We start from the raw sequence: 27695 nt of genomic DNA on the forward strand, positions 1-27695 counted from the left end.
GATGTCAATGTCGCATGTGAGTGAGTGAGTTTAGTTTTACGCCGCACCCAGCAACATTCCAGCTGAAAATAATCGAGTCTCGACCAGACAATCCAGTGATCAACAGCATGAGCATCGATCTGCGCAATTGGGAACGGATGACCAAGTCAGCGAGCCTGACCACCCTATCCCGTTAGTCGCCTCTTACGACAAGCATGGGTTACTGAAGATCAATATTCTAACCCGGATCTTCACGGGTCAAGTCGCATGTGAAGAAGAAGAAGAAGAAGAAGAAGAAGAAGAAGACAGTTGAAAAATTATACGCGACTTTAAAGATGGAAACAGAACATGTTGCTTCTTCTTGCTGAAGACGTGCACATACCACTTGCCCCTCACACACCCATCAGATGATCAGCTTGTAAATCCTCCAGGAAGTGTACGCTAGGACCCCATGCCCGGAGTGTTTATTGAAAAACATTTGGTACAAAGCCACCTGCACTGAAAACAATGCTCACCACGGCTAAGTGCAGCCAGTTTACAGCCTGTAACAAATAGCCGAATTCTTTGAAATGTTACAGTCCTTTCGTTAGCAACAAGCAATAAGGCATTTCCAGCGAGGCGAATGCTGATGTCAAGGAGCGTTTTCCCATGTTTATGATATATTTATATTAGTACCGAACTTAGCCGAGAGGTCCGGAGTGTTCCACATATTCGGGCACTTAGGTGACGTCACTAGGTGAAGGCCACATGTACTCCTTGTAACACGTGCACAAGATGCCAGTCTCCTTGGATCATTTGCCCTCAAATCATGCAAGGGGGTTCGGCACATTTGAAGCAACGTCGTGTTGTGGCACGTCTGGCTGGATAGGCGAGATTAGAGTGGTTGAAAACGTGCAATATCACAATATCAATAGCCTCGGTCGTTATTGTACTCCTCGTCTCGTTTCCCAGCGAGATCTCGTACGTTGAAAATGGTCTCACACGAACACGGCGTTTACTAATTCTGTATGCGTGGTAATCTTGTGAGGAACCTTTCTTATAGTATTTCACTTGAATACCCCAATTACGTCTCTTTAAACCTCTATGTATACGAGATCCCCTTCCCACGCGGGGTGGCGTAGAAGGGGATTTATAAGCTTGAAAAACACATCACCCTGTGTCGCTCTGTATCGGGCAGCACTGGCATCAAAGAACGGCGAATGCTGTCTAAGCTTTAAGTAACTGACCATCGCAAGAACACGCTTAAAACACTCTTCCCACTGCTGCCCCCATTTTCAGGTTGAAATAACTGATTGTGAATTTCACAGATGTGGCCCTTTTAAGGAAGCTGCTGTATTATTGATTTTCCAACCAGATAAAACAGTTATTTAAGCATAATTGGGGGTAAAAATGCCATGCTTTTACTTCATTTCTCAAGCAGAGACAGGATCTATTATTACAGGGCTGACTTCCTTGTGGAACGAGGATAAAAACTTTGAAGTAGGAAGAGGAGTTAGTCGACGACAATTGGAGCTGCAAGAACACTGGACAGGACTTGATGAGCCCTGATTGAAGTCGTGCCCGCAAATGTCAGGGGTATGCTCCTTTCTTCTTTCTTATCCCAACTCGCGAAACCTTTGCCATTACACAAGGACAGTCCTCATTAGGGAATTGACTACATGTTGACAAAGTGCCTTACAAAGGTTTTCTAAAGGAACCTAAAAGCTTTTCTTTCAGCTCGCGACAACGATGTTTCGTGTGTTTTTCAAATTCTTTGAAGCTGTTTTCACAATAGATCTTGAATTCAGGTATTTTTTTCACACAACCCAGCCACATTAATGAAGGTTATTTACCTTTCTACGGGAAATGCGGTGAATGACAAAGGGTTTCTGTTGGTCGGTATATACCCGCGAGTATCTATATTGAACACAAAAGCCTCACCAGAGTTTGAGTGAGTGAGTGATTCAGCGAGCGAATATGGTTTAACGACCTTTTGAACCCTTAAATCAGTGATTCCCGGCGTCTCGGGTTTACGTGGAAGCAAACCCGAAAAGAATCAGGTCTCAGATGTTAAAGACGAAGTCAGGGCGAACCAGGATTCGAGTCCACGATCGAAGGTTTCTGGAACGCTTGACAGACGCAACGCCTTATATCAAATGGGGGAGTCTTGGGTGACTTGTCCCCCCGTACAACAAACATTATGTTAACACCGACTTATCCCCCCGTACAACAAACATTACGTTAACACCGACTTATCCCCTCGTACAACAAACATTATGTTAACACCGACTTATAACCGTATAACAAACATTACGTTATCACAGACTTGCCAGTCCGTACAACAAACATTACGTTAACACCGGCTTGTCACTCGTACAACAAACATTACGTTAACATCGACTTGTCCACCCGTACAACAATCATTACGTTAACATCGACTTGTCCACCCGTACAACAAAACATTATGATAATATCGTATGATCCACCCGTACAACATACATTAGGATAACATCGACTTGCCCACCCGTATAACAAACATTACGTCGTCACGGACGTGTCTATCCGTATAACAAACATTACGTTAACATCGACTTGTCCACCCGTACAACAAACATTACGTTAACATCGACTTGTCCACCCGTATAACAAACATTACGTTAACATCGACTTGTCCACCCGTACAACAAACATTACGTCGTCACGGACGTGTCTATCCGTATAACAATCATTACGTTAACATCGACTTGTCCACCCGTACAACAAACATTATGCTTTAATCGACCTATCCACCCGTACAACAAGCATTATGCTTACATCGACTTGTCCATCCGTACAACAATTATTATGTAAACCCCGACTTGTCCACCCGTGCAACAAACATTGACCATTCTTGCCAAAAAGATCTGTGGTCAATGGCATGACCACCCGTGCAGCAAACATTTCGTGACATATGCATCGGCCAGTACGAAAATAATAATAATGATAATATATCCATATCAATTATCTAAAATATGTATACCAGACGGACAAAGATGAGTAATAGGGCAATCGTCCATTTCCAATCATTATCATCCCAAACGCACACATTGGCTGACTTCAGTTTAGGCACCTAACGAACTTCACAAGATGTCTGAGACTGGCTTACCTTGCATTAGGTAGCAAACAACCAGCCGTCTACAGGCCTCACCGGCTCCTACAACATGACCAATACGAGTCCTGCCAATTCGCGGCCACAACAGTTGGCGATAAGCTGCAGGTTCTGGCTAGACAATTAGCGACCTGTCCCTCCCTTCTCTTCACCGGTTCCTCAACATAACGAGCTTTAATCAGGTTTACACCTCCAAAGAAAAAAACCACGATTTCGCCAAATTGCCTCTTTCTGGTAAAGATGTTTGGGGAAGCTTGTAACGCAATCGCTTCAAGCTCACCGGTGTGTGTAGCGATAACCTTTCTTTACTGATTAACCTGTGCTTAGTTCGTCGAATGGCATGTTCAGAGAGTGTTATCGGATTATCCTAATCGGAACAGTTTACAAGGGAGAGAATTGACAGAAACTGTTTAGACCTTTGGTCATAAAGTAAACTAAAAAACCCCAACTTTTAACGTTCATAAAAAACCCTGCTAAAATCTGTGCCGACTGTAGCTTCCAATGAGCATGTGAATCAATATCAGTCACCAGATACCAGGGGTTGGCATAAACACACGCAAAGGCAAGTTAATCGTTATGAAAAAAAATCGTGAGAATGCGGTACAAGTCAAACTAGGGAAGTGAACACATTCCTTATTTGAAGACACGAATGGTATATATATCTGACAATAGCTTACAAGACATGATACAAAATGTTGTCTCTGTATCGGGGCGGTGGGGTAGCCTAGTGGTTAAAGCGTTGGCTCGTCACGCTAAAGACCCGGGTTCGATTCCCCACATGGGTACAATATGTGAAACCCATTTCTGGTGTCCCCCGCTGTGATATTGCTGGAATATTGCTAAAAGCGGCGTAAAACCATACTCACTCACTCACTCTGTATCTCTTTTCTCTACACTGGTATTGGTGATTACTACCATTAAGAGGCGGTTGAGTGAATATTCCAGCTATATGGCGGCGGTCTGTAAATAATCGAGTCTGGACCAGACAATCCAGTGATCAACAGCATGAGCATCGCTCTGCGCAATTAGGAACCAATGACATGTGTTAACCAAGTCAGCGAGCCTGACCACCCGATCCCGTTAGTCGTCTCTTACGCGGTTGAGTGAAGGTATAATACGAGAACAAAGGGCACACTGTAATTCCTGGTACCTGGCGATACACTCGTCATAGACTGGATGGTCGAGCATTTATGAGTGAGTGAGTGACTATGTTTTACGCCGCTTTTAGCAATATTCCAGCAATATTACGTCGGGGGGACACCAGAAATGGGCTTCACACATTCATGTGGGGGACCCAGGTCTCCTGCGTGACGGGTGGACGCTTTAACCATTAGGCTACCCCACCGCCCCTTCCGTATTCTATGTACCGGCCTATCAATAGTTTAACAATATTTCAGCTGTATCCCACTGATTGAATGTTTACGACGCCACCCAACCATGCGCTTACTTTGTAACCACTTCATCGTCTACGGCGACTGTTACTACACAGAAACATCCACATTCGGATGTGCTATGACAATTTTGTGTCCTCCAAATACTTCAACGAAACGAACTTGTTCGTGAAACTGACACACCGTGAAAGAACTAAACCTCTCTTGAAAGTGGCATCAACTTTTAAACTGTACATCACTCGCTCACACCTCATCAATAACGTGGGCGAATAAATGGAAGGAACGCGTTAGTTAATTAGGTGTGAACAACCACTGAGCCATCAGCGATGGATATGTCCAGCTTGAGTAGCTCTGACGAGCTTCTGGGAAACAGTGAAAAAACTAAAAATGTTAAGTTTTATAACGAAAAGCATCAACTATAATATGAAATTTATGAGATTCCTAACGTTAAGTAATAAGATTCATGAAAACTGTTTCTTGCGTGGTAATATTTAAAGCAGAGAAGATACATTTTTCGTAATTACCCATGAGTGGGTGGACAATGGCGCTTTACAAATATCCACTATTATTATTACTTATCGAAATATCTCAACAATTGTTTCAACTAATATTTAACCAGATTTGTTTTACAGACATTCGAGAACAAAACATAACAATTACCACACGAGGACAGGAAACAGTTTTCATGAACAAAAGAAATGTATTTATGTATATATCACCTGGAAATTTTAGAAGACAATCAAGAAGTACATTTATCACAATCTTTCCAGGGATCCGGATTTCTTCTGTTGTTTTTTTCAAGATTGTGTTATCACCCACATATCCTGTTTGTTTACAATGACATATGTACATCCGCATATATTGCATAAGGAACAAACATGCAGGAACACCGCCAACGTCTTTACCATCGTGAGAGAGGACTTAGCTGTCTGATCCTGAAACCATGGCCTCGATGAGTCATGGTTCAGTCAGCTGAGTTGAAACCACAAATAGAAAAGGCGGCATTTTTTGTTTAAACACCTGCGTCTTGCCGGCACAAATTTTCGACTGAGTAGCAGTAGAAAATCTCAATCATATTGCACATAGAACGAATGATATTTGGTCATGATTTTTGTCATTAAATCGAATTGAAAATAAGCATTTTGTGATTTAGTAATTGCACGTAATCACGTGGTGCCGAGTTTGAGCCACTGAGAATATTCAGTTGACATTTGGTAATCTGTGATGCATTGTTACGCTGAAGCTATTTCTGTTGGAAAAACACAATACATCGCTGCACAACAAACAGGAGATCAGTGCTGATTACTCCAAGTTTCCCTCGAGGCCACACACGGCGATGTTCCTCATCCTCATCTACAAAAGTAACTGCCCAATGACTACATAATGCAGCTTATACGGGCATGTGAATGGTGACCGGACGACCTTTCTATGTGCCCTGTTTGTCTACAGTTCCATTTTCATTTATATTGTCACTGATAAGTTGCAGTGAATAAGTGACTGCTCCTCGGATCGTTGCAACAATCTGGCTCCGGGAAATCAAGATACTGGTGTATAATTGCATTCGTTTAAGAATTCCCTACTTTGCAACCCGCTCGTATCAACCGGGAAGAGGGAGTAAGTGAGACTGGTTCGGCGCCTTTTTAGCAATATCGAGCAATGTCATGTCGAGGAACACGAGCCATGGGCTTCACACATTTGGAGAATCGAACCCAGATCTTGTGCATCACGAGCGAACGCTTTAACCATCGCATGTCATGCATCTCGAAGACGGCACCATGAAGTTCATAAACCAGTTTGAACAGAACCGTCGAAGTCAAGGAAGTCGTAAGGCCAGGAAGGTCAATCTTGCGAACAAATATGCAGATGAACGATAGAAACATTCAGAATATACAGACATACACTACTCACACGATGTTAAGGACCATCCGATCCTTCCATACTATTTTAGTTAATCTGCCATGACATATATAACTCAGATAAAATTGAATCAAAGTCCGCTGTTCTTTAATGGTGTGGACGGTACGTCTTGCCCAGTTATCAAGTTCGTCTCCGATTCTGAGAATCGCAAATCGTATCCTAACGATCATTATTTATGTTACTTAAGACAGGGAACTTGTTGGTTGTCCTGCACAAAGTATATTTCGGGCAGATACATGCTGTCATCGAGTGGACACCATCGGTAACAGTGACGATAGGACACCATCGGTAACAGTGACAGTGACGAGAGGACACCATGGGTAACAGTGACGAGAGGACGCCATCGGTAACAGTGACGAGAGGACGCCATCGGTAATGACGGTAACAGTGAAGAGAGGACGCCATCGGTAACAGTGACGAGAGGACACCATCGGTAACAGTGACGAGAGGACACCATCAGTAACAGTGACGAAACACCATTGTAACTAACGAGAGGACACCATCGGTAACAGTAACGAGAGGACACCATCGGTAACAGTGACGACAGGAAAGCATCGGTAACAGTAACGAGAGGACACCATGGGTAACAGTGACGAGAGGACACCATCGGTAACAGTGACGACTGGAAAGCATCGGTAACAGTAACGAGAGGACACCATCGGTAACAGTAACGAGAAGAAAGCATCGGTAACAGTAACGAGAGGACACCATCGGTAACAGTGACGAGAGGAAAGCATCGGTAACAGTAACGAGAGGACACCATGGGTAACAGTGACGAGAGGACACCATCGGTAACAGTGACGACAGGAAAGCATCGGTAACAGTAACGAGAGGACACCATGGGTAACAGTGACGAGAGGACACCATCAGTAACAGTGACGATCGAATAACCATCGGTAACAGTAACGAGAGGACACCATCGGTAACAGTAACGAGAGGAAAGCATCGGTAACAGTAACGAGAGGACACCATCGGTAACAGTGACGAGAGGAAAGCATCGGTAACAGTAACGAGAGGACACCATCGGTAACAGTAACGAGAGGAAAGCATCGGTAACAGTAACGAGAGGACACCATCGGTAACAGTGACGAGAGGAAAGCATCGGTAACAGTAACGAGAGGACACCATCGGTAACAGTAACGAGAGGACACCATCGGTAACAGTGACGAGAGGAAAGCATCGGTAACAGTAACGAGAGGACACCATCGGTAACAGTGACGAGAGGACACCATCGGTAACAGTGACGACAGGAAAGCATCGGTAACAGCAAAGAGGACACCATGGGTAACAGTAACGAGGACACCATCGGTAACAGTGACGAGAGGAAAGCATCGGTAACAGTAACGAGAGGACACCATCGGTAACAGTGACGAGAGGACACCATCGGTAACAGTGACGACAGGAAAGCATCGGTAACACTAACGAGAGGACACCATCGGTAACAGTGACGACAGGAAAGCATCGGTAACACTAACGAGAGGACACCATCGGTAACAGTGACGAGGACACCATCGGTAACAGTGACGACTGGAAACCATCGGTAACAGTAACGAGAGGACACCATCGGTAACAGTGACGACAGGAAAGCATCGGTAACACTAACGAGAGGACACCATCGGTAACAGTGACGACAGGAAAGCATCGGTAACACTAACGAGGGGACACCATGGGTAACAGTGACGAGAGGACACCATCGGTAACAGTGACGACAGGAAAGCATCGGTAACACTAACGAGAGGACACCATCGGTAACAGTGACGACAGGAAAGCATCGGTAACAGTAACGAGAGGACACCATCGGTAACAGTGACGACAGGAAAGCATCGGTAACAGTGACGACAGGAAAGCATCGGTAACAGTGACGACAGGACACCATCGGTAACAGTGACGACAGGACACCATCGGTAACACTAACGAGATGCACAGGAGTGCCAGTCGCCTCTAGATGGCGGACGACATTAAGATGAGTATGATATAAATCACTGAAGCGTAAAACTGATCAGCATTAGCTGGAAGCGCTCGTTTTATACTCATTAGTTAGTGTCCAATCAATATATGCTGACCCTTCTCCGATCTTGAAGAAAGGCTACTGTCACATTCGGGTCACATTCGGGTCACATCGAAAATGGTTTTGTAAGGTACGCCTGGGAACAGTGACAAACACAAGACAGTTTGAGACAAACGTTAAGACTCCGTTCACCTTTATTGTTCAAGTTCGTATCCAAGATGTAGATCAGAGTTGAGTGTTTCGACTTTGCACTGTTCTTTTGAACATGAAAAACACGATGCACTAAATCAGATGCCCCTGTCTTGAAATGCATCATAATATCCAGTTAATAAATATGTAAATCGACATATGAAAAGGTGTCATAAATTTGGAACGTGAGTCTGTTGGAAGGGAAGACAACAGGGTAAATATTCAAAAACCTAGTTCAACAAGTTCACAAGTTAATTACTTTCCGGTCATGATTAATTTTGAAAGAACGTTTCAAAGAGTCAATCTTTTAATCATCAGGAATCCCAGAGATGAAAACACCTCGACAGAAGTTTACATTAAAACGCAGAGATACAATCAATGCCAGTTACCGAATCGCTGCACATCGGTTACCCAGCATGCATGTCTTCAAATTGCTTCCGATTCCTTTCGTTAGTGCACGCACTATGAACACTGATACAATGGGACAAACTAACCACCTCGAGAAGGGTGCGGCAGCATCAGCAACAACATCAGCAACAACACCAGCGTTTTGGTGAATGGTGAAACATGGTTGACTTCGGCTCGCAACATCATTAGGCTCCTCGTGACCACACAAAGTGGCAATCAGTTTTCAATTAGGCCACACAGCATTGCTGAGCGAGAAGGCCAGGAGTCAGCCGCCAGATTACCCCGAGATGATCCCGCTCACCACGTAAAGAGCAAAGGTTGCCGCGACTTCACAAACTCTTCTAGGTTCTTGTTGATAATGACTGAACAACTACCCCCTGAATATCGTAGAGGGTAGTTTCCTGCACACGCCGCTCTGATAATTAGCATACACAATTACTCTCCGCTCATAAAGTACAGTTAGCTTCATTGCCCTCCTGGGAAGTGTGATGACGTATGTCGAGGCCATTGAACAGGTGAAAGTAGTAACTCATTGTTTTCGAAATACCAGAAGGTCAAAAGCATTCCTCTGTAATGGTTCTCAGTTAAGTCAGGTGCTCGTTAGTTCAAAGATAACAGAGTTAGTGAATGGATGTTTCTCTCTCGGCCGTCAATCAATATAACAGCAATCGAACCATGGAAGATGTTATAGCTGGGACATACCCTCATATACACGGCGTCATGTAGGTCTGGGTGGGGATTGGGTGGGGATTGGCTGGACAGGGCTCCTGGTCACTTGGCGAGTATAGCCATCGTGACCGCCAGATTCCACTTGTCTGTGCATGTAAACAATGGACTATTTATGGATTTACTAACTTGCAACTCCTACACAGCTCTGGATGATACTATGGATGGAAACATTAAAGAAATTTTAAATTTTAAATAACTGTTAACCTTGATTACGATTAAAATGGTATTTATTCCATATCCACTTTCCCACAAATATCGCCTTAACTTTCACGGTCTTCAAAATAACGTTATGGTTTATTAATTAGCATAATATGACATCTCAGTTGTAAAATTCTCCCTGGTGTCGGAATATCAGAAACTGGTGTATAAAATGTCCCTGACTAAACACTCGTCATGGGTATGCTATCAACACATGGACCTACAGTGGGTTACATCGTAGTCTGTCTGCTTAATGTGGGAGGGAAACCCGCAGTGATACAGCTCTCTTTGGTCAACCCATGATCACGAGCTGACAAACGTGAAATATATCCGGATCGAATCGGGATTCGAACCCACAAGTGCATAATGGAATAATACGGCTGTGTCAATGTAAACACGTGTATAACAAAACGGGTTTCGAGTTTGCACCCGAGCCAAACATCCCCTGAATCTGAGCTACATCCTGACAATCTGATTCCAAGAACAGTGTTCCAGGTTAAAGTGTGTTTTGCTTTTCATATGGTTTTACGCAATTGGTTATGACATCCACAAAAGACGTCTGGGTTTCTGATCCAATCAAAGCAGTTGTAGGGAAAACACGATCCGAAACAGGTGCGCTGTCCAAATAAATATCTCATTATCACGTCACAATGATGGCACGGTAGTATCTACCCGACGCCTACTTCAAACCTTTTAACCCGTGCAGCAGAACAGGAGATGAGCACAAACAAACCGAAGAACCTTGCAATATATCTCACTGTGGGATGAGAGTGGGAGAGGCCCCAGGGATTGTTTCAAATACGTCAAAATATTTCGACATGTTATGATTACAGAAGTACCAAACGACCTGAACGTGGAAATTCAAACTGCTAGGAAGAGTCGATACGGACACATCTAAATATACCACAGCGGCTTAGCATCAGTTTTCGGATTGTGTCGGATTGTGTCGGAGATACATCGGATCGGTTCGTAATACAAAGTTAACTGTGATGAGAACGCAGTGGTCCATCGAGGCAGGATAGTTGCCAACGTTTTGGTAACACTTGGAGGTGTAAGCCTATAATTACCATCTATACTTTCTGCCGTCAATGATCTAAGACGGCAGAGAGGGGAAGGACGAACATTAATATCTCACAAGCAGAGCACCAGTGTCTATTGCCACGTTCAAGGGGCTTAATGAGACCGTCTACAAGTGATAAGACTTGAAAGAGGACGAAAAAAAACATCCGCCAGAAAGTTCATCGCCCACCTCCTACAGCAAGCTCGCGCACAAAGATGCATCTGTAGTCGTCGCTGTGCACTCGCAAACAAGTTATCGACAATTACTTAAATAAACACATAAAATCCCACCAGGTATTTAGAGTGAGCAGATTGATAAGCCCAAAGTAAACACAGCTCCTGTTTTACTACCAATCACAAACATAGCATTCCATCAAGCGTAAAATAAAATCCTCTCTAAATAGCTTCACGTTACATCATCGACTTGCAGGGATAAAAATAACCATAGGCTTGTTTGTATGTACATGTCTACCTGGATGTTTCCGCGATTCACAGTTAAAATGCACATAGGACAAATATGCAAATTGATGACGTCAGGATGACGTCATGAAACACAAGGGATTTAAGTCGCCTCAAGGTGAATACTGCTGGATAACCCTGTGCCTGGCTGGTGGCTGCCGACCCACTCTCAGATACATTGATCCAGATCGGACCATCATCGCCGATCATCTATTTGTGTAAATGGGGCTGTGTTACAGAAATAGAAGACAGTGTGACAGAATGCTGATCGCGTCTACGGAAATATAGATATTAGTCCATCATTACAACTGAAGCATCGAACGACTGATTTCCCATTTAGGGGAATTAGCCTGTCAGAAGGGGCGAACCCCCTAAAGGCAGACAGCAAGATATAAAACAACCCATTGTTTCGTACTAATAGTGACTAATCAACCTTGTAACCAGTGCATTCAACCTGATTAACTAAAGGGGTGACATTTCTACCCTTGTATCCGTTTTAATGGTAAACACAGCTGTCGAGTTCTGTACATATCTGTCTGTGTTCGTCTTGATTCCGTATCCAACAAGCTATTGGTCAAACCGATCGGACTAACAAAAACGTACATCAGCTGTTTGTTTCAAAGTAAGAATCATCCCCAACAACGAATGCACACTTCATTAGGGTCAATAGACGATGTTATCCCAAACATCCATAACAGTTATATTTAGACCGTCGCATTAATTACTCGGAGTAAAAGCATCGTTCACCTTTATGGGGAGTATGGCAACGTAATGTGAACCACGCGCCACATAAAAGTACAAGGCTGCCGTGTTCTCGAGTGCTGCGAAATTCAACACCAAGCATCACTTCCAAGTGACCCGCTGCTGAATTCTATTTTAAGCTTCATGTGGGGATATATATAGCCGATATTTACAACAGATGTGGCGGGAGGCGCATCTCCTGCTTCTATAAATAAACAAGGGGACGATGCACCAGCATTGTGGGGGAGCCAAACGCTTGTTGCACACATGAAGTTCGCAGAGTCAAACTGCGGACGCCTCAAGTTCTCACAGAATCAAGGCCATAGACGTGAACGCTTATACACCTGACGTTCACTCGAGAAAAAGTGTTCACAAGGAATGGAATGCTTGCACACCTAAAATTAACTAAGAATATAAATCATTTAATGTTTCCACATTTGAAGTGTATTATATTAAGATATGATAGAATTAGGTTCTAAGGGAATTTCGGGTTTGATTACTTATCTTAAACACACTCATACATTCGCCATCATCTATAAAATATCGGTTGTTTGTAAGAAGTAACAAAAAGAACGCAACCAAAGGGAAATGAAGGGGAAATTAAATGTAGAAGTTGCAAAATATATGGCTTAAATGCTGACCTCATAATTACATGTATAGCTTCACATTTAGAATGATAGAACACAAAGCCATAAATCATTAAAAGCGAGTTAACCTCCTTAAAAATCTTTTCATCACTAAACTGCTATTTAAACACAGACACAACAAAAGACTCAGTGGTTCGGCTACATTTAGCAGAGATTATAAAAAAATCACGAGATGGCGACTACAGAAATTGCCTTTATACGTTGTACCAGCATGGGGAATTGGGTTAATGAAAGAATCTGAAACCACTTCGCTATCCAACCTTCCATTAAAAAGACGCAATCAAGCCAAAATTCAATACAACAGCAATAACAGTAGCAATTCAGATACAAACAGAGTGCTGGCTGTTGTGTTTACCACATACTGCTTCACGTGAAACCCCCTTTCAGCATCAGGTATCGTACATATTGTGTTACATAAGGGCGCCAAAGAAAGACGTAATGCAGGCTATTGGCAGGCTCATTTAAAGACATGCTGCAAATATTTAAGTTCCTTCAAGAATTGAGCGTCGCGAACTGCGACGTGTTGTTGCGGACGGACGTCTGAAATGTCGTGGCAGAGATTTGTTATGATATTTGAAGTGATAATACTCCCATAATGCATTGGTGTTTACTAGCTCTACCGGATATTGAGGTCTGGAGCGGGCTTTTATCTCGAGACAAGACTTATACAAGAGATTCAGTCCTCAAATATCACTGATAACCAACTGTGGAATTATCTAGTCAATGGTAAAATGTTCATAAATCCTGGGAAAATATTTTCCTTCATCGACTAACATCTTTGGTTTGTTTTGTCAGCGGCGTGGAAGAGATTCGCAGTCTTATATCAATAAGTAGGGTGTTTATACAAGTCCTGTGATAATGAGGAGACAACTATCTCGCTGACCAGCCATAATGCTGCTCAAATCCGGCAGGACACATTATCCCGTGGGTCACACGATCTCTAAACACGCCAGTACCAATATGTAAAAACCAGATCTGTAAGAAGCAATTAGTATTGCGAAAATTTCTTGGCAAAGTTTGAGCAATCAGCATCGTTATCAGACACGACCTGGACGATAAAGCTGCAGAAATATCGCGCTTTATAATCAATATGGTCATGCGTGAATCAGTGAGTGTGGCCAACTGGATTTGAACATCACTTTCCAGATACATGACAACAGGTTGGGCTGAAGTTCGATGCAGCTTTCTTACTTGTGAAACCCATCAGCGATTGTGGTTCTTAAGATTAAAATGTGTTTAAAATGTGTTTGTTGTTTAACGCCGCACTCAACAATATTCTAGCTATATGGTCTGTAAATAATAGCGCCTGGTCAAGACTATCCAGTAATCAACATCATGAGCATAGATTTACGCAATTAACATGTGTTAACCAAGTCTGTGAGCCTGACCACTCGATCTTGACTGACAGCTAGTCTCTGAAATGAATATATTTTACAAGAAAAGGTTTTAATTAAATAGAATAAAAAGGAGCCCTGAAACTTTGTTCATTTCCTGAAACTATGGTAATCTAGATGCCACACATTCTAGACTTACATGGGCTCGATTGGATATATTGATTTCAGGGTCTGTAAGACAGACTACACCTGACCCTGTTAGTCGTATAAGAATTATAATCAAGTTGAATGTTGGATTCGAACCAATGATACAGAGATTCCGGCAGGTCTATGGGACACAACTCATATCGAAATGCGACACCCTGGGCCCGTTCCTCAAAGCGATCGTAGCGCTAAGGTGATCGTAACTCCCATACCTTAACATAGAGTTACGACAGTCATAGTGCTACGATCGCTTTGAGGAACGGGCCCCTGGACGATAGGGATGCTTGTTGCCCTCATGATCGATGCTGCGGTATTACATTTAGGAAATTTCATGAGTACAATGGTGACCAAGTTATAAATTACGTCGAATATACGGAATCCCCCTGATCAGGGGGTTCGGTTCTCAGATTTACATCTGTTATGATCATTTGTCTGACGACAGTGTGCATGCGTAACCTATGATTCTGGCTTCCGCAATAAATGTACAGGCGATTCTACAACGGCATGCGTTGCTAGTACCTAGCACTGACACGATATGATCACGGTAAAACAGTTCATAAACGTAGATAAGTCCAGCTCTCTAACAGGAAGACGTACCACGGTCAGAGAGCGACCAGGATTAACTTTAGCTCGGGAGGTCCCGATGTCTAATGAGCACATCAATCAGTTCACCTGGACCGTGACCCCAGTATCGCCAATGGATCATATTTTCTTTGATAAGCAAGACAAGTCTGTCTTGACCTCTGGTACTCTCAGTACGCCTCCCTCACTGGCTCATAGCAGGTATGGAAAATACGTTGGATTATTCTAACTTAGACGAGATCGGGTTCAGGCATACGATATAAAGTAGTTGTCATAATATATATTATGGGTATACGTACTGATCTTTGATACTTGCAGAATGACTTCCAAACGCGCAAGTAAATACTCGCAATGGGTAGTCTGTCAGTGATAATTGAGTTTGTTCAACAGCTAATGTGAAAAAGCATCACCTCCGGTCTATATATAACAGTGAGTGTGTGAGTGAGTTTGGTTTTACAATTCGTTTAGCATTATTCCAGCAACATAAAGGCTGGGGACTCCTGAAATGTTTTCACACATTGTGCCCATGTGAGGAATCGAACCTGGATCTTTGGCGTAACTAGCCAACGCACAAACCACTAGGCTACCCCACCGCCCCTGGACTGACTAGACAGATGAGGCTCTTAGTTGAGAGAGATCCCCGCCTTGACCACTCTCCCTTGTTGAGGACTCGTCTTTGTGGAAATGGCACGAGACTACGTCCGACGAGGTCAGACCACAACGGCCATCACCGAAAAGGCCACGAGGTCCAACTACGCTCAATAGTCGTGCTGATTGAGATCAAACGAGATTTCATTACATAAACTTGAAGCATTTCAGCAGTGAATAAAATTCTGCCTGCCAAGTGCTGATTGATTAGTCAAGTTTGCTTCGTATCTATCAGCTTTGATTAACTTTGTCAGCCTTCAAATCCGTCAGTCTAATCAAGTAACTGCCCGGCTTATATATTCTACAATATCAACAATCAGCGCTCGTTGTTACTCAGTAAAAGTAATTAGCAAATAGCTGTTATGCATATGGTAATCAATCAACTTTCTACGAGACGTGCGCGACATGTGCACAAAACCAGTCTAACTCGATACAAACATGGCAACGCAGCTGAGTGTCAGAGTTGGCAACTCACAATGAATAGCAGAGCTTGGTGGCACTCACGACCGGTAGCAGAGCATGATGGTAAGTCACAACCGGTAGTACAGATTGATGCAACTCACGACCGGTAGCAGACCTTGATGCAACTCACGACCGGTAGCAGACCTTGATGCAACTCACAACCGGTAGCAGACCTTGATGCAACTCACAACCGGTAGCAGAGCTTGGTGGCAACTCACGACCGGTAGCAGAACATGATGGCAAGTCACAACCGGTAGCAGAGCATGATGCAAGTCACGACCGGTAGTACAGATTGATGCAACTCACAACCGGTAGGAGAGATTGGTGGCAACACAACAATAATGGTAAATCCCCCCTTGATTCCAACACGAGGTGTTCGGCGGCGCTGTTAGAATCAACATAAGCAATTGAGTTTCCCCATCGTTCCAACATTGGTACATTTGCACTTGTTAAAGTATGCACGATGAAACGATATCCGTAATCTGCGAACATACAACTTCCAGTGTATTCAATAATGTACAATAGCATTCTAAGTGAAGCGTTCTCCCTCCGTGCCTGCATCCCCTCGCGTCGAGATGTTGGTACAACCACAATGCCGGTTCAGGGCTACTGTGAAACTGAACCAGGCCCTGATCTCCGCAGTAAAAGACGCAGAAACCTTCTGGGTTGTGTTAGGACATTTCATCGCAATCGTTACCACTTGCGTTTGGGATTCCTGCTACTTGAACGTGTTAATTCCAGTACGTCAGAGTCGTAGATCCTTGGTGCTTTACAAAAGTGAAGTTGTCTCCACGACGCTTTTACAAAGATTGCAACCGCGTCACTGCACGGATTAGTCAAACATCTGCTTCCCATACCTAGTTCTCTGACCACGTTACACCGCCCCCGATATTTATACATGCTTTGATATTACAACGCTAAAATATACATGCCTTACAAGAGTGAGTGAGTATGGTTTTACGCCGCTTTTAGCAATATTCCAGAAATATCACGGCAGGCAACACCAGAAATGGGCTTCACACATTTTACCCATGTGGGGAATCAAACCCGGGTCTTCGGCGTGACGAGCGAACGCTTAGACCACTTGGCTACCCCACCGCCCCCGCCGTATAAGAGCTTTCAGAAGGTTTAGTACTGGTTCAGTTAAATGCTTGAACGAACTCATGACAATTTATACTCGGTGACTGAAGATGAAAGGAAAACAGAGAAAATCAGGCGTAAATCAGGTCGTGATCATTGAGATAGATGATGGTCATTTAAAATCGAGCTGGCCCGAATCTGGTGGTATGAGGGTAGTTACCGTGACCCGTGCATCTCCCGGCGTCGCCAGTACCCCCGGGCTTGGATCTGTATCTAGTGATACGAATCGATACAGCACAGACAAGAAAGTAGTGTTATATAAACTGGCAATATATCTCTTCAGACCAAGACACTGCAATCAGCTATTTATGGCATTGTGGGAAAGGACTGAAGGTCTGAAAAACTGAGAAATTGATACTGTTTGAACCGCACAGCCTGAATGTAGTTATAATGTTTACTTGTATATATCAAGAGCAAATTTTGAACAATCTTAAAACAAAGTTTACAGAACGAGTCCCAGACAAGAACTTCACAATCACGATCAGCCAATAAATCAAAACAAGTTTTAATCAAATTCCAAGCGTGTATTACAGTTTGCTGCCCAAGGTAATTAAATACGAGGAAAGTGACAGGGTTTCAGTTGGGGTTAACAGAAGATGGCTACAAATTGGAACTAATCTGAACACAGTTGAGAAACGTGTGGGCGGCGTTCTGAGAGCGCTCGGACACCATAGCATCGCCCTCACCGTGCATTGAACCGACATCTCATATTCCGATATTTAACAAAATAACAACTTGTTTAAGAAAAGAATGGAACATGATTGTGTCTCAGATGTTACAAAAGTATAGAATGTAAACTGGACGTGCTTGATGTCATAAAATGTTTTAGACAAAAATATGTTGAGGTGAATAGGGACAAACAATCGCGTTCACGATTAAGTCACTTTCATTGCGATGTGCCCCTGTGCTAATGTAGACAACTGCCTGTCCATACGGTTCGATTCCCTGTATGGGAGCAATACGTGAAGCCCATGTCTGGTGTTCCCCTCCGTGATACTGCTGGAATATTGTTGATAGCGGCGTAGAAGCATACTCATTCACTATACTTACTCCCCGTATGCCGAGCGCTATATTCCAAGTATATGTGCCATGTTTAAACGTCTCTAGTAACAACGCAGTCTCGCTTTACGCCCTACCTAGTCACGCATTTAGTCCCAGAAATACTGGTATCGTATTTAAACATTCATGACAACAAAATAATAAAATAGCCAAAATAACATGGAACCAGAACAATCCTTGACTTCAGAAACCCTGGAGCTGAGACAATCTAGATCTACCAAATCATTCTTGACCCCATATGGACTCCCTTTTCACATTTCATCACTAGAGTCCGGTAGACAGACAACAGCCTCCGGAGAGACGCTCCTGTCTCTATACTAAATAACCGATCCGTAAAACACGCTGTGTGACTGAAAATGCCAAGCGCCCCTCCAGAAAATATCATGGTCGCTCTTGAAGGACAGCCATGACGTCATTGGTAACACTCGACAGGTTAATTAAAAGACGCGCAACAGTTGAAGAAGACGGTGTGACACGCGAGCTGATTCTATGATGCATGAAACAGAAAATGGGCGTATCGACCTTCGACAATTTCGGGCATTAAAACACGTCAAGTTGAACGTTACAGACGAGCTTTCCCGGCATCCATTTACTGTTCAATAACGAGTTGAGAGACATGCTCACCGATGCATGGACCGTTGGTTAGAAATGCATTGAATAATTCATCCAGGACTTAAATACACGTTTACAACAAGTGTCCGCCTACGATATGGGCCTTTGTTTTGTTAAACACCGATTTATGCCTCGATGTGTAATGATAGAGTGAATATTGTTTTACGCTGTTAACAATATTCCAGCAATGTCAAGGCGAGGGATACCAGAAAAATACCCATTTAAGTAATCGAACACGGGAAGACAGCGAGACGAGCAAACACGTTTACCAATAGGCCAACCATTACCTACACTGAACAATACACATCTATTTCTGTCAACCACGGCGAAACACGAGTGAGTGAGTGAAAGAAGGAGTGAGCAAGTAAGGTTTTCCGTCTGTATGAACAATGTGTCCGTCACATCACCGCTGAATGTGGAGAAAAGCAAGGCCTTGTACCATATGTTACCGTGTTGTTTTTGTAAATGGAACAGTTGACATGCCCTGGCATGTGTTTCTGCTGGGCAGGATTACCTTTCCAAGAGCAGCTGGTATCAGCGACAGTCAATGGTGATTCATAAGCACATGTTTATTACTAAGTCGGAATATTGCAGTGGACTTTTAGCACATGTTTGTAATGATTGTGGAATGGGTCTTGCCGCTTTTCTTTACTGTTCATGATTGTGGAATGGGTTTTGTCGCTTTTCTTTACTGTTCATGATTATAGAATGGGTCTTGCCGCTTTTCTTTACTGCTCATGATTGTGGAATTGGTCTTATCGCATTTCTTCACTGCTAATGATTGTGGAATGGGTCTTATCGCATTTCTTCACTGTTCATGATTGTGGAATTGGTCTTATCGCATTTCTTTACTGTTCATGATTGTGGAATGGGTCTCTCCGCTTTTCTTTACTGCTCATGATTGGGGAATGGGTTTTGCCTCTTTTCTTTACTGCTAATGATTGTGGAATGGATTTTGCCGCTTTTCTTTACTGTTCAAATAAAATCCAGGTGAGAAAGTTTCGTCGATTATAATATTCAAATCTCACTACGTTCTAAGTGCCATCAGCCCTGTGAGAACTGCCTGGTGATGAAGACCAGTTACAATCATCAGACGGATATGCGCTTGTATAATCAACATATAAAAAGACATCTAGGTGGAAGAATATTTATATATCTTCTGTCAGTCTTGTAACAAAGGTCGGTCGTCGGGACGTATCTGCCACTCGGAGCTAAAATAAAGCCTCAGTTTGTCAAAGCAGTAGACATAATGTCAGCCAGAGTCACATGGCATCATTTAAACGCCCAATATGTCAGGGGGAGTTGACAGCCATGAGGCTAGCCCCAGCGTTATCGCGCCGCGTGACCGACTCAAGCCGGTAGCGAGGGCATATTCAATTGTTGGATAATTGGTATAATAGATGGTTCACCACAGTCTACAGCGGTCACGACAATTGCCATTACGTCATCGCTCACCAGGGGGCGCAGATTAAACCAGTGTCACAAATCAGACATACCTTTGAGGTTCGTAGTCATGTATATATGCATGGGAGTTTTTGTAAGTACGTATGTAATGAGATACCTACAGTGGTATAATTCACCTGACATGACGTAAAACAGCTACATGATTGCACATTTAGCCTGAAGTGTGAAGTTATGCTTAATGGCATCTACCAGCAATAACACCTCATGATGAGATGAAGAGGGCAACTACAAAAAGGTGTAACTGTAGAACTGATCAAAGCGGATTTAAACCCAACTCACTCACTCACTAAGATGGGGTAACTTGTCACCAGAAGCAGATAACGCAAATACCATTGGCATAAAGCTCGATTTAAGTTCCAAGATGGTGACTTCATATTTGCAGCAATCTTTACCATCCGATCTAAATTAAATTGATGAGTCACATAGACAGAACCATTATGAATAACATTAGCAGAGCATCTTAAAGATCAACAGATTATGCAGAACTTTAACAGAACGCGAGGAAATGTAGCAGATCTGGTAAAACCTTAGAAGAGCATTAAGAACATCATAATATCTTGCAGATCATGTAGATCATTAGAAGAGCACAAGAAGAGCACAAGAAGAGCACAAGAAGAGCACATATTGGCATATAATCTGGAAGAGGAAAACACTTGTTTCCACAAATTAATTAAAAACATTCACGTTTGGACGTTTTTCAAGCAGGCTATTACAGTATCAATCGTAAAGAGGTTTTGCCGATATACCTATTTTCGAAAATACATCTGCATATATTAATAATGCTATTTCAGTGTTAGTTTAATCTATTTCAAGAGACATGTCATCTACGAAGTCAAGCTGTGCTTCGAAATACAATCACTTTTTGAATCAACGGACATCTCAGCGCCTTTAAACAGGAAGTAGCTGGATCTGTTTCGTCAGGTAGAGACGCGTTAATTGCAAAACTTCCCCCAGGTGACAGGAATATTCATGATATATATAGCCTACCTTGAGCAGGAACGTATGCATATATCACCAGGTAGCGTATCGGTATTACGGTAGAGCTAATGCGATACCCGAGACGTTTATCCTTTATTTATCCCGTGGCTTGCTATATATAGCATTCATTAGACTTACACGACATTCAACCGTGGAATAAACGTAGCAATATCTCACAGTGCTCTTTGAAGAACGGCTCCGTGACAGATGACGGGGTGATTTTATCTACTGTATGAAGACATTTACATACGAGCACCAGTACTGATATTTGCTTTTCTCTGTATCAAACGACTGTTGCATAAATAATAAATCTCATGGTAAAGTACTAATACGTATTAAAGATCGAGCGAGAATGCCTGGCTGTCATATAGTGCTTTTGGGGAACACTTGCTACGGCTTTTATGTTTAGGCTATTTTCTGGAGGGGAATCGAACCTGGACCTGGACCGCGACTAACAAGCACTCAGCCCACTATCCTATTGTTCCTCCATTCTAAGAATATACACGTGTAGCTATATAAAGAAGGCACACGCACCTGTATCCAGGTACAAGTAACAATATAAAGCACAGGTATACTAATTTTGTTATTTCGTTTTCAAGCAATATTGGAAGCAAGCAAGCAAGAAGGCAAAGGTACTTTTACCTTTAAAAAGCGTACTCTGGTACTAGTATGTTATAAACCACAGCTATACTGTTACCTTTTCAAGCCATCTGAGGCACCAGTACCTATATAAAGCATGCATAGGCACTGGTACATTTATCAGACAAACACAGGTATCAATACCTTTATCAAACAAACACAGGTATCAATACCTTTATCAACCAGTCACTTGCCTGATAAGGTGCAATTACTTGTCCGAAGAATCAGATTAAAAAAATATGAACGTTGAAACCCAGCTCTGTCTCCATACCAGTGCAACAACACAGACAATGGATTTATCATGTTGGCAGAGTATCATCAGCTGTTGACCTCTGCCGGGCTGGTGACCACCAAGCCTACTTCACTGAACTGGGAAACATCCACTCCAGTCACAGGGACCTATAGTCTGTTTGCAGTGAAAACGTACCGATGAAATTCACTTTAAACAAAAAAAGTAAATCAAATTAAGTGAAATTGAGATTGCGAATCCTCATAATTTTACCTTGCCAAATGAACATTTACATCTCAGAATTTTATTAAATTTAGGATAAGAGTTGTTTAACAAACGATCATAGATTCAAATCGATATTATTGGTTTGTATTACAAGGGGGTATACGCAGTAGATGGAACAGTGAAACAAATGCACGTGCTGTACGTGATGAGCGTTAACTTAGACCAGCCCTACTTGTTCTCGGTGTTTCATCTCATGTGCATACCCCCTTGTAATACAAACCAATAATAGCGATTTGAAACTATGATCGTTTGTTAAACAACTTTTATCCTAAGTTGAATAAAATTCTGAGATTTAAATGTTCAATTGGCAAGGTAAAATTATGAGGATTAGCAATCTTAATTTCGCTTTAATCGATTTACTTTTTTGTTTAGAGTGAAATTCATCGGTACGTTTTCACTGCAAACAGACTATACATATTGCCACAACATCCGTCTGTTATGTAACACTGCTTTGTCCTTCAGAACGCATGCATTAAATTTGCGTTTAGAAATACATTACTGACTGGCAGGTGTTCTTATCGTATAAGTACCAAATAAACGATATCCACCGTTATTGGGATCTTCTATAATCTGATCGAGACGTTATGCGCTCTGCCTCCAGCCCTGAATGAGACTTTCTCTTTTGATTGCATTTCTAAGAGCTTATCCCGGCAGACTCAGAATAATTTATCGTAATTCCGTCAAACTTATTTCACAAAGACTGTTAACATGCTGCGGCCTTTGTCAAGCAGTTACAGGATTGTCTTAATCTTCAGCCAAATCTGCACGAGTACAGACGTGTTTTACCCCATACAAATGTAAATATGCTGTTAGTCAATTAAGTCGGCAAATACCCAACCCGTGGAGATGACTCCGCATTAATAGTGTAAACATGCATTGACACATACATCTTAATTTGCATCTTAAGTAAACATACAAGAATGTCCTTAATCCAACCGTTGTGCGTTATGACCAGTGACGCCCTTCATATCCAGCAACGAGGGTACGTTCTCCGTCTGAAGTCACGTTCACAACGATGTGGGTAGTTTATGGTGCTGAAAACGTGGACGACGACGACGACGACGACGTAATCTCGGCTTATATCGGTGTGACATACTCCATTCAGAAATATAGCCTCTGTACGCATGAGAGGGCAGAACATTGTGAACAGCCAATCGACCCGGAGGCGTGAAACGAGTGATCACATGTGATACCTGGCATCAGATGAATGAGCATGGATTTTCGTTGCCTTTACCAGTAAAGCAATATTCTTGCAAACTCAAGACGGGGGACACAAAAACGGGCTTAACGAGTTGTATCGATGTTGGGAATCAAACCCGGACTCCGGCGTGACGAGCCACCGCTTTAACCACTTGGCTACCACACCGCGCTATTGATATCACAGCACGTATAGATTAACAGGGCTCCAGATAAGGGTCGTATCGGCGTATGTACGGATAAAAAATATGCAAGATACGGTAGGAAATAATTTAGAAAGCGTAGCAGATACGCACCACAGCAATGGTGTACGGTCTTAGAATCATTTACTGACGTATTTATCTGAAAATTATTGTGTTATTGTTTATTGACCTGTTTACACAAGAGTAGCAATGTTGTGGTGCATATATGAAACGAAACACAAGATTACTGATACGCCATTAATTTCCATTCAGTACTCTAAATGTACTCTTAAGGTTTTCCCAGTAATCCTATATTGAACAAATAAGGAGTACGTACTCCTGATCATGAAAAATTATCTAGAGCCCTGATGATTAAGGATTGATGTTATTAATTAATATGTTCAATTTCATAATTGTCATTTAATGTAGACATGTGATCCTCAGAATAGGAGGAGTGAATATTTTGTCTACAAACAACTAGAGCGCTGACAGACTCATTCTGGGATTGCCCTCGGTCTTGCGTAGCTGTATCCGGAGGGCCGGTATTGACCTTCTGTTATGAGTGTCAACCTGTGACCTCGTTTATCAAAACCAGCCTTCAGAACGTACAAAAGTGATAAGTGTGCCTTAATGTGCTCCGACCTGCACGAATAATTCCGAATGTGGCCGAGGATGAGCAAAACGATCACTGTTAGTCAACTGATGTGATCCAGTTTATTGTATTAACGAACTGGGAGAGTCCAAAAAGTCATAATTTATAAAGGTTTAAGAATTATTCTTAAGGTGCATTCCGAACATGCGCCCCATGTCAAGTAGAACTTGATGAATTGTGAATTAACGTGGGGCAAATCAGCAAAAAAATTGTTTGGGTGAGATTAATTGTAACCCATCTTGAAATCGTATTATGTGCGTGCGTGCGTGGGTGCGTGTGCGTTATACATAAACACATGCAGTTATGTGTATGTGTAGTGTATAATACCCCATAACTGCCTATTGTAAACAGTGAGTGAGTTGGGTTTTACGTCGCTTTTAGCAATATTTCAACAATATCACGGCGGGGGACACCAGAAATGGGCTTCACATATACTACCCATGTGGGGAATCGAACCCGGGTCTTCGGCATGACGAACGAACGCTTTAACCACTTGGCAACCCCACCGCCCCTTATTGCAAACAAACATATCGCTCTGGAATATTTGAGTTAATATCAGAAACAATGACGTTTGAAAACCCCAACAACGGTTGACAGCTTCAAACAATATTCATTCAACAGTCCACTCACAGCTTCAGATGTTTACATGCTACACCGACACAAATATACACTATACAGCATTTAACTCACTCTATTTTTCTCCATTTTCCGCATCCCGTCAAGGCCAGCAGAGACCGTATCATCCACATCCCTTTCACCATTGTGTTGATGCACTTTTCACCTTCCCCAACAAGCTGTGTTTAAGACAGGATACGAGAGCTCTCACAGTTTATAGTATACATGACCTAGAAAACTACCTCCAGCCACAATTAAGTCTGATCATGTGACCAGCTGGTTACAAGGGGAGATAATCGCTGTGTCGCATTGCAAGGAAATATTCAGATTTTGTGAAGTCTCGTGACCATGACGAGGTCTGCACATTAATCAACGCACGTGGCTTTTTGCGTTGTACGTCAATGTATAGTATTGACATGCTGATAGAACCCCGGTAGAACAGAAGGATAGCCCGTTTAATCAGTTTCCTTGACTCACATATTCAGCTAGACCCATGTTTCTTGCACAGCTAATACCAGTTCATACCGTTTGATTTCAAATTTCAAAGGTGAACTGCATTTATCAAAGTCGTGGGTCATATCGTTCGGTCATTATTCACACATTCGTTGCCAGATTAGTAAAGGTCTGCTGTCCAATCGGGCGATAAATCTCCACAACAGACACGTATCAAACTCGGAGTCTGGGAAACCGATGCGGAAATCACCTCGTTCCCGTGTTAGAGAAACACGTGGAACACATAACTTGTATCTGAGATTCAGAAAACATGCTTCCAGTATGCACAAACCTGTCAGACATATCATGTTCAAGTAATTATGCCCTAAATAAAACTGATAATTACAGACTTTAGGCGCAATTAGAACTGTTTCTTCGTACTGCCTGTTTTCACATAATTGAGTGAGCTGGTTAAAGCAAAACTTGACCAATGAGTTCAAAGGGAATGGCAGGCTTGCTTCTCGGCATGTCGTGCAGGTAATTACAAACGTGAACAATCATTTTGGTGATGTCGTCGTGATTTCAACACGTGAAAAACAGACAAATAATATAACTGAAACTGTTCAATCAAACATTTAGTTATGCACTTGAACTCATTTCAATGTACAACCGCGTGCATGTTGTTATCACGTTGTATCCTTGTTGTAGAAAGATGTTTATTCACATACCCGAGTGTCTGGCGTCTGCCCGAGTACGTAGATGTATGGACATACACATACGCTGACGATCACAAACACTGAAGGTGAACCTGATTTATTCCACATACCCGAGTACGTCAACTGAAGATGATCTGTCACATACCCGAGTACGTCAACAGAAGGTGATCCGTGACATCCGTCTCATGCGCCGAAGTATCGTCAACAGAAGGTGGTCCGTCTCATTCTTCCCGTAGTAAGTGCGTTCTATTAACGTTGTACCCGCTGTTAATGAGTACGTTAATCCACCTAACCTAAAGTAGTGCGTAATGTCATCTTTACATCATAGTCTGTGTGTAATAGCACCTTTCTACGCGTACGTTAAGTAAACACAATTGTCTTCATGTAAAGGGCAAATGCCATTATAAGCATCGTGCATTGGTACACAGGTGATGTGAGGTGAAATTGGGTTTTACGTCGTGCTTGAGAATATTTCGCTCATATGACGACGTGCATGCGTGTGTATGTGTATGTGCGGCTGCTTGTACTAGCCCAGACTTAAGCTGGTTTTATAGTGCTAGCCCACTGAGATACCATGCCGCAGTGAAGCATGAATACCCCACTCAGACACATTATACTGACTCCGAGCCGACCAGTCCTTGTTGTACCCATTAATGCCGAGCGCCAGGCAGGGACCAACAAGTACCATATATTAACGTCTTTTGGTATGACGCGGTCGGGGATCGAACCCGCGACCTTCCGCTCTCCGGGTGGACGCTCTAACCACTACACCACGGAGGCGGTTACATTGGTACACAGGACATCGGTCACGATTAATGGGTTAGGTGACGTTAAACGGGGTTAAACGTTGCGTTCCAGATTATTGCTCCTTTGCAGCGACACATACAATCGTGTGTGACTGCTGGTACTAGCATTGTCTAATTCTACTGACAACAGCAGGTATGGCCAGGAGTCATTTACGTGTAATCAGTTTCACATTTCGCAGGCAAGAACATTGACTGAATGGTAATGAAGGAAGTTCCAGCACGATCTGCGGGTGCATGGCATATCGGTAATATTGTTTTATGAGGCACTTCATTGTATCCAGTGTCATCACATGGTGAATTTACGTCACGAGCGTGTGACTCATCTGAGTGATCAACGCCATACCGCAACAGGTGTCGCCGTAACAATGGCTGTACGGGCCGGCACGTCCGATAGTGACATTGAGTTCGATCAACACAGGCAATACAACATTGTGCTTAGAAAGAGAATCGAGAGCATGAGGCAGATTATGCTGACTAGATGATGGACGCATGAATGACGCAGGCTGAGTGAACTGGTGCCATAGAGAGAATGAGTGAGTGACAGAGAATTTGATCACGGTATATATCGGCGTTCTGCACAAGCCTATCATATGCATGGTTCCATTCT

The 27695-nt window shown here is 42.8% G+C and overlaps 1 protein-coding gene across 9 annotated transcripts in view; it reads right to left on the reverse strand.

Moving 5' to 3' along the window:
• Window positions 1-27695, reverse strand: part of LOC124256097 (calmodulin-A-like) — a 173306-nt gene that overhangs the window by 72262 nt on the left and 73349 nt on the right. Inside the window, exon 1 of one of the 9 annotated variants that reach the window (XM_046690030.1) lies at window positions 25210-25357. The exons of 7 other annotated variants lie outside the window; for them this stretch is intronic. In XM_046690030.1, the coding sequence (XP_046545986.1) occupies window positions 25210-25233 (24 nt within the window). In that variant the 5' untranslated portion in view covers window positions 25234-25357. Of the gene's footprint in view, window positions 1-3103; window positions 3176-25209; window positions 25358-27695 lie in introns of those variants that run through there. One more of the 9 variants, XM_046690037.1, reaches the window with a different exon arrangement.

The sequence above is a fragment of the Haliotis rubra genome, unplaced genomic scaffold (assembly GCF_003918875.1).
Source record: "Haliotis rubra isolate DU_JTF1 unplaced genomic scaffold, ASM391887v1 Scf618, whole genome shotgun sequence".
NCBI classification, from domain to species: Eukaryota; Metazoa; Mollusca; class Gastropoda; order Lepetellida; family Haliotidae; genus Haliotis; species Haliotis rubra.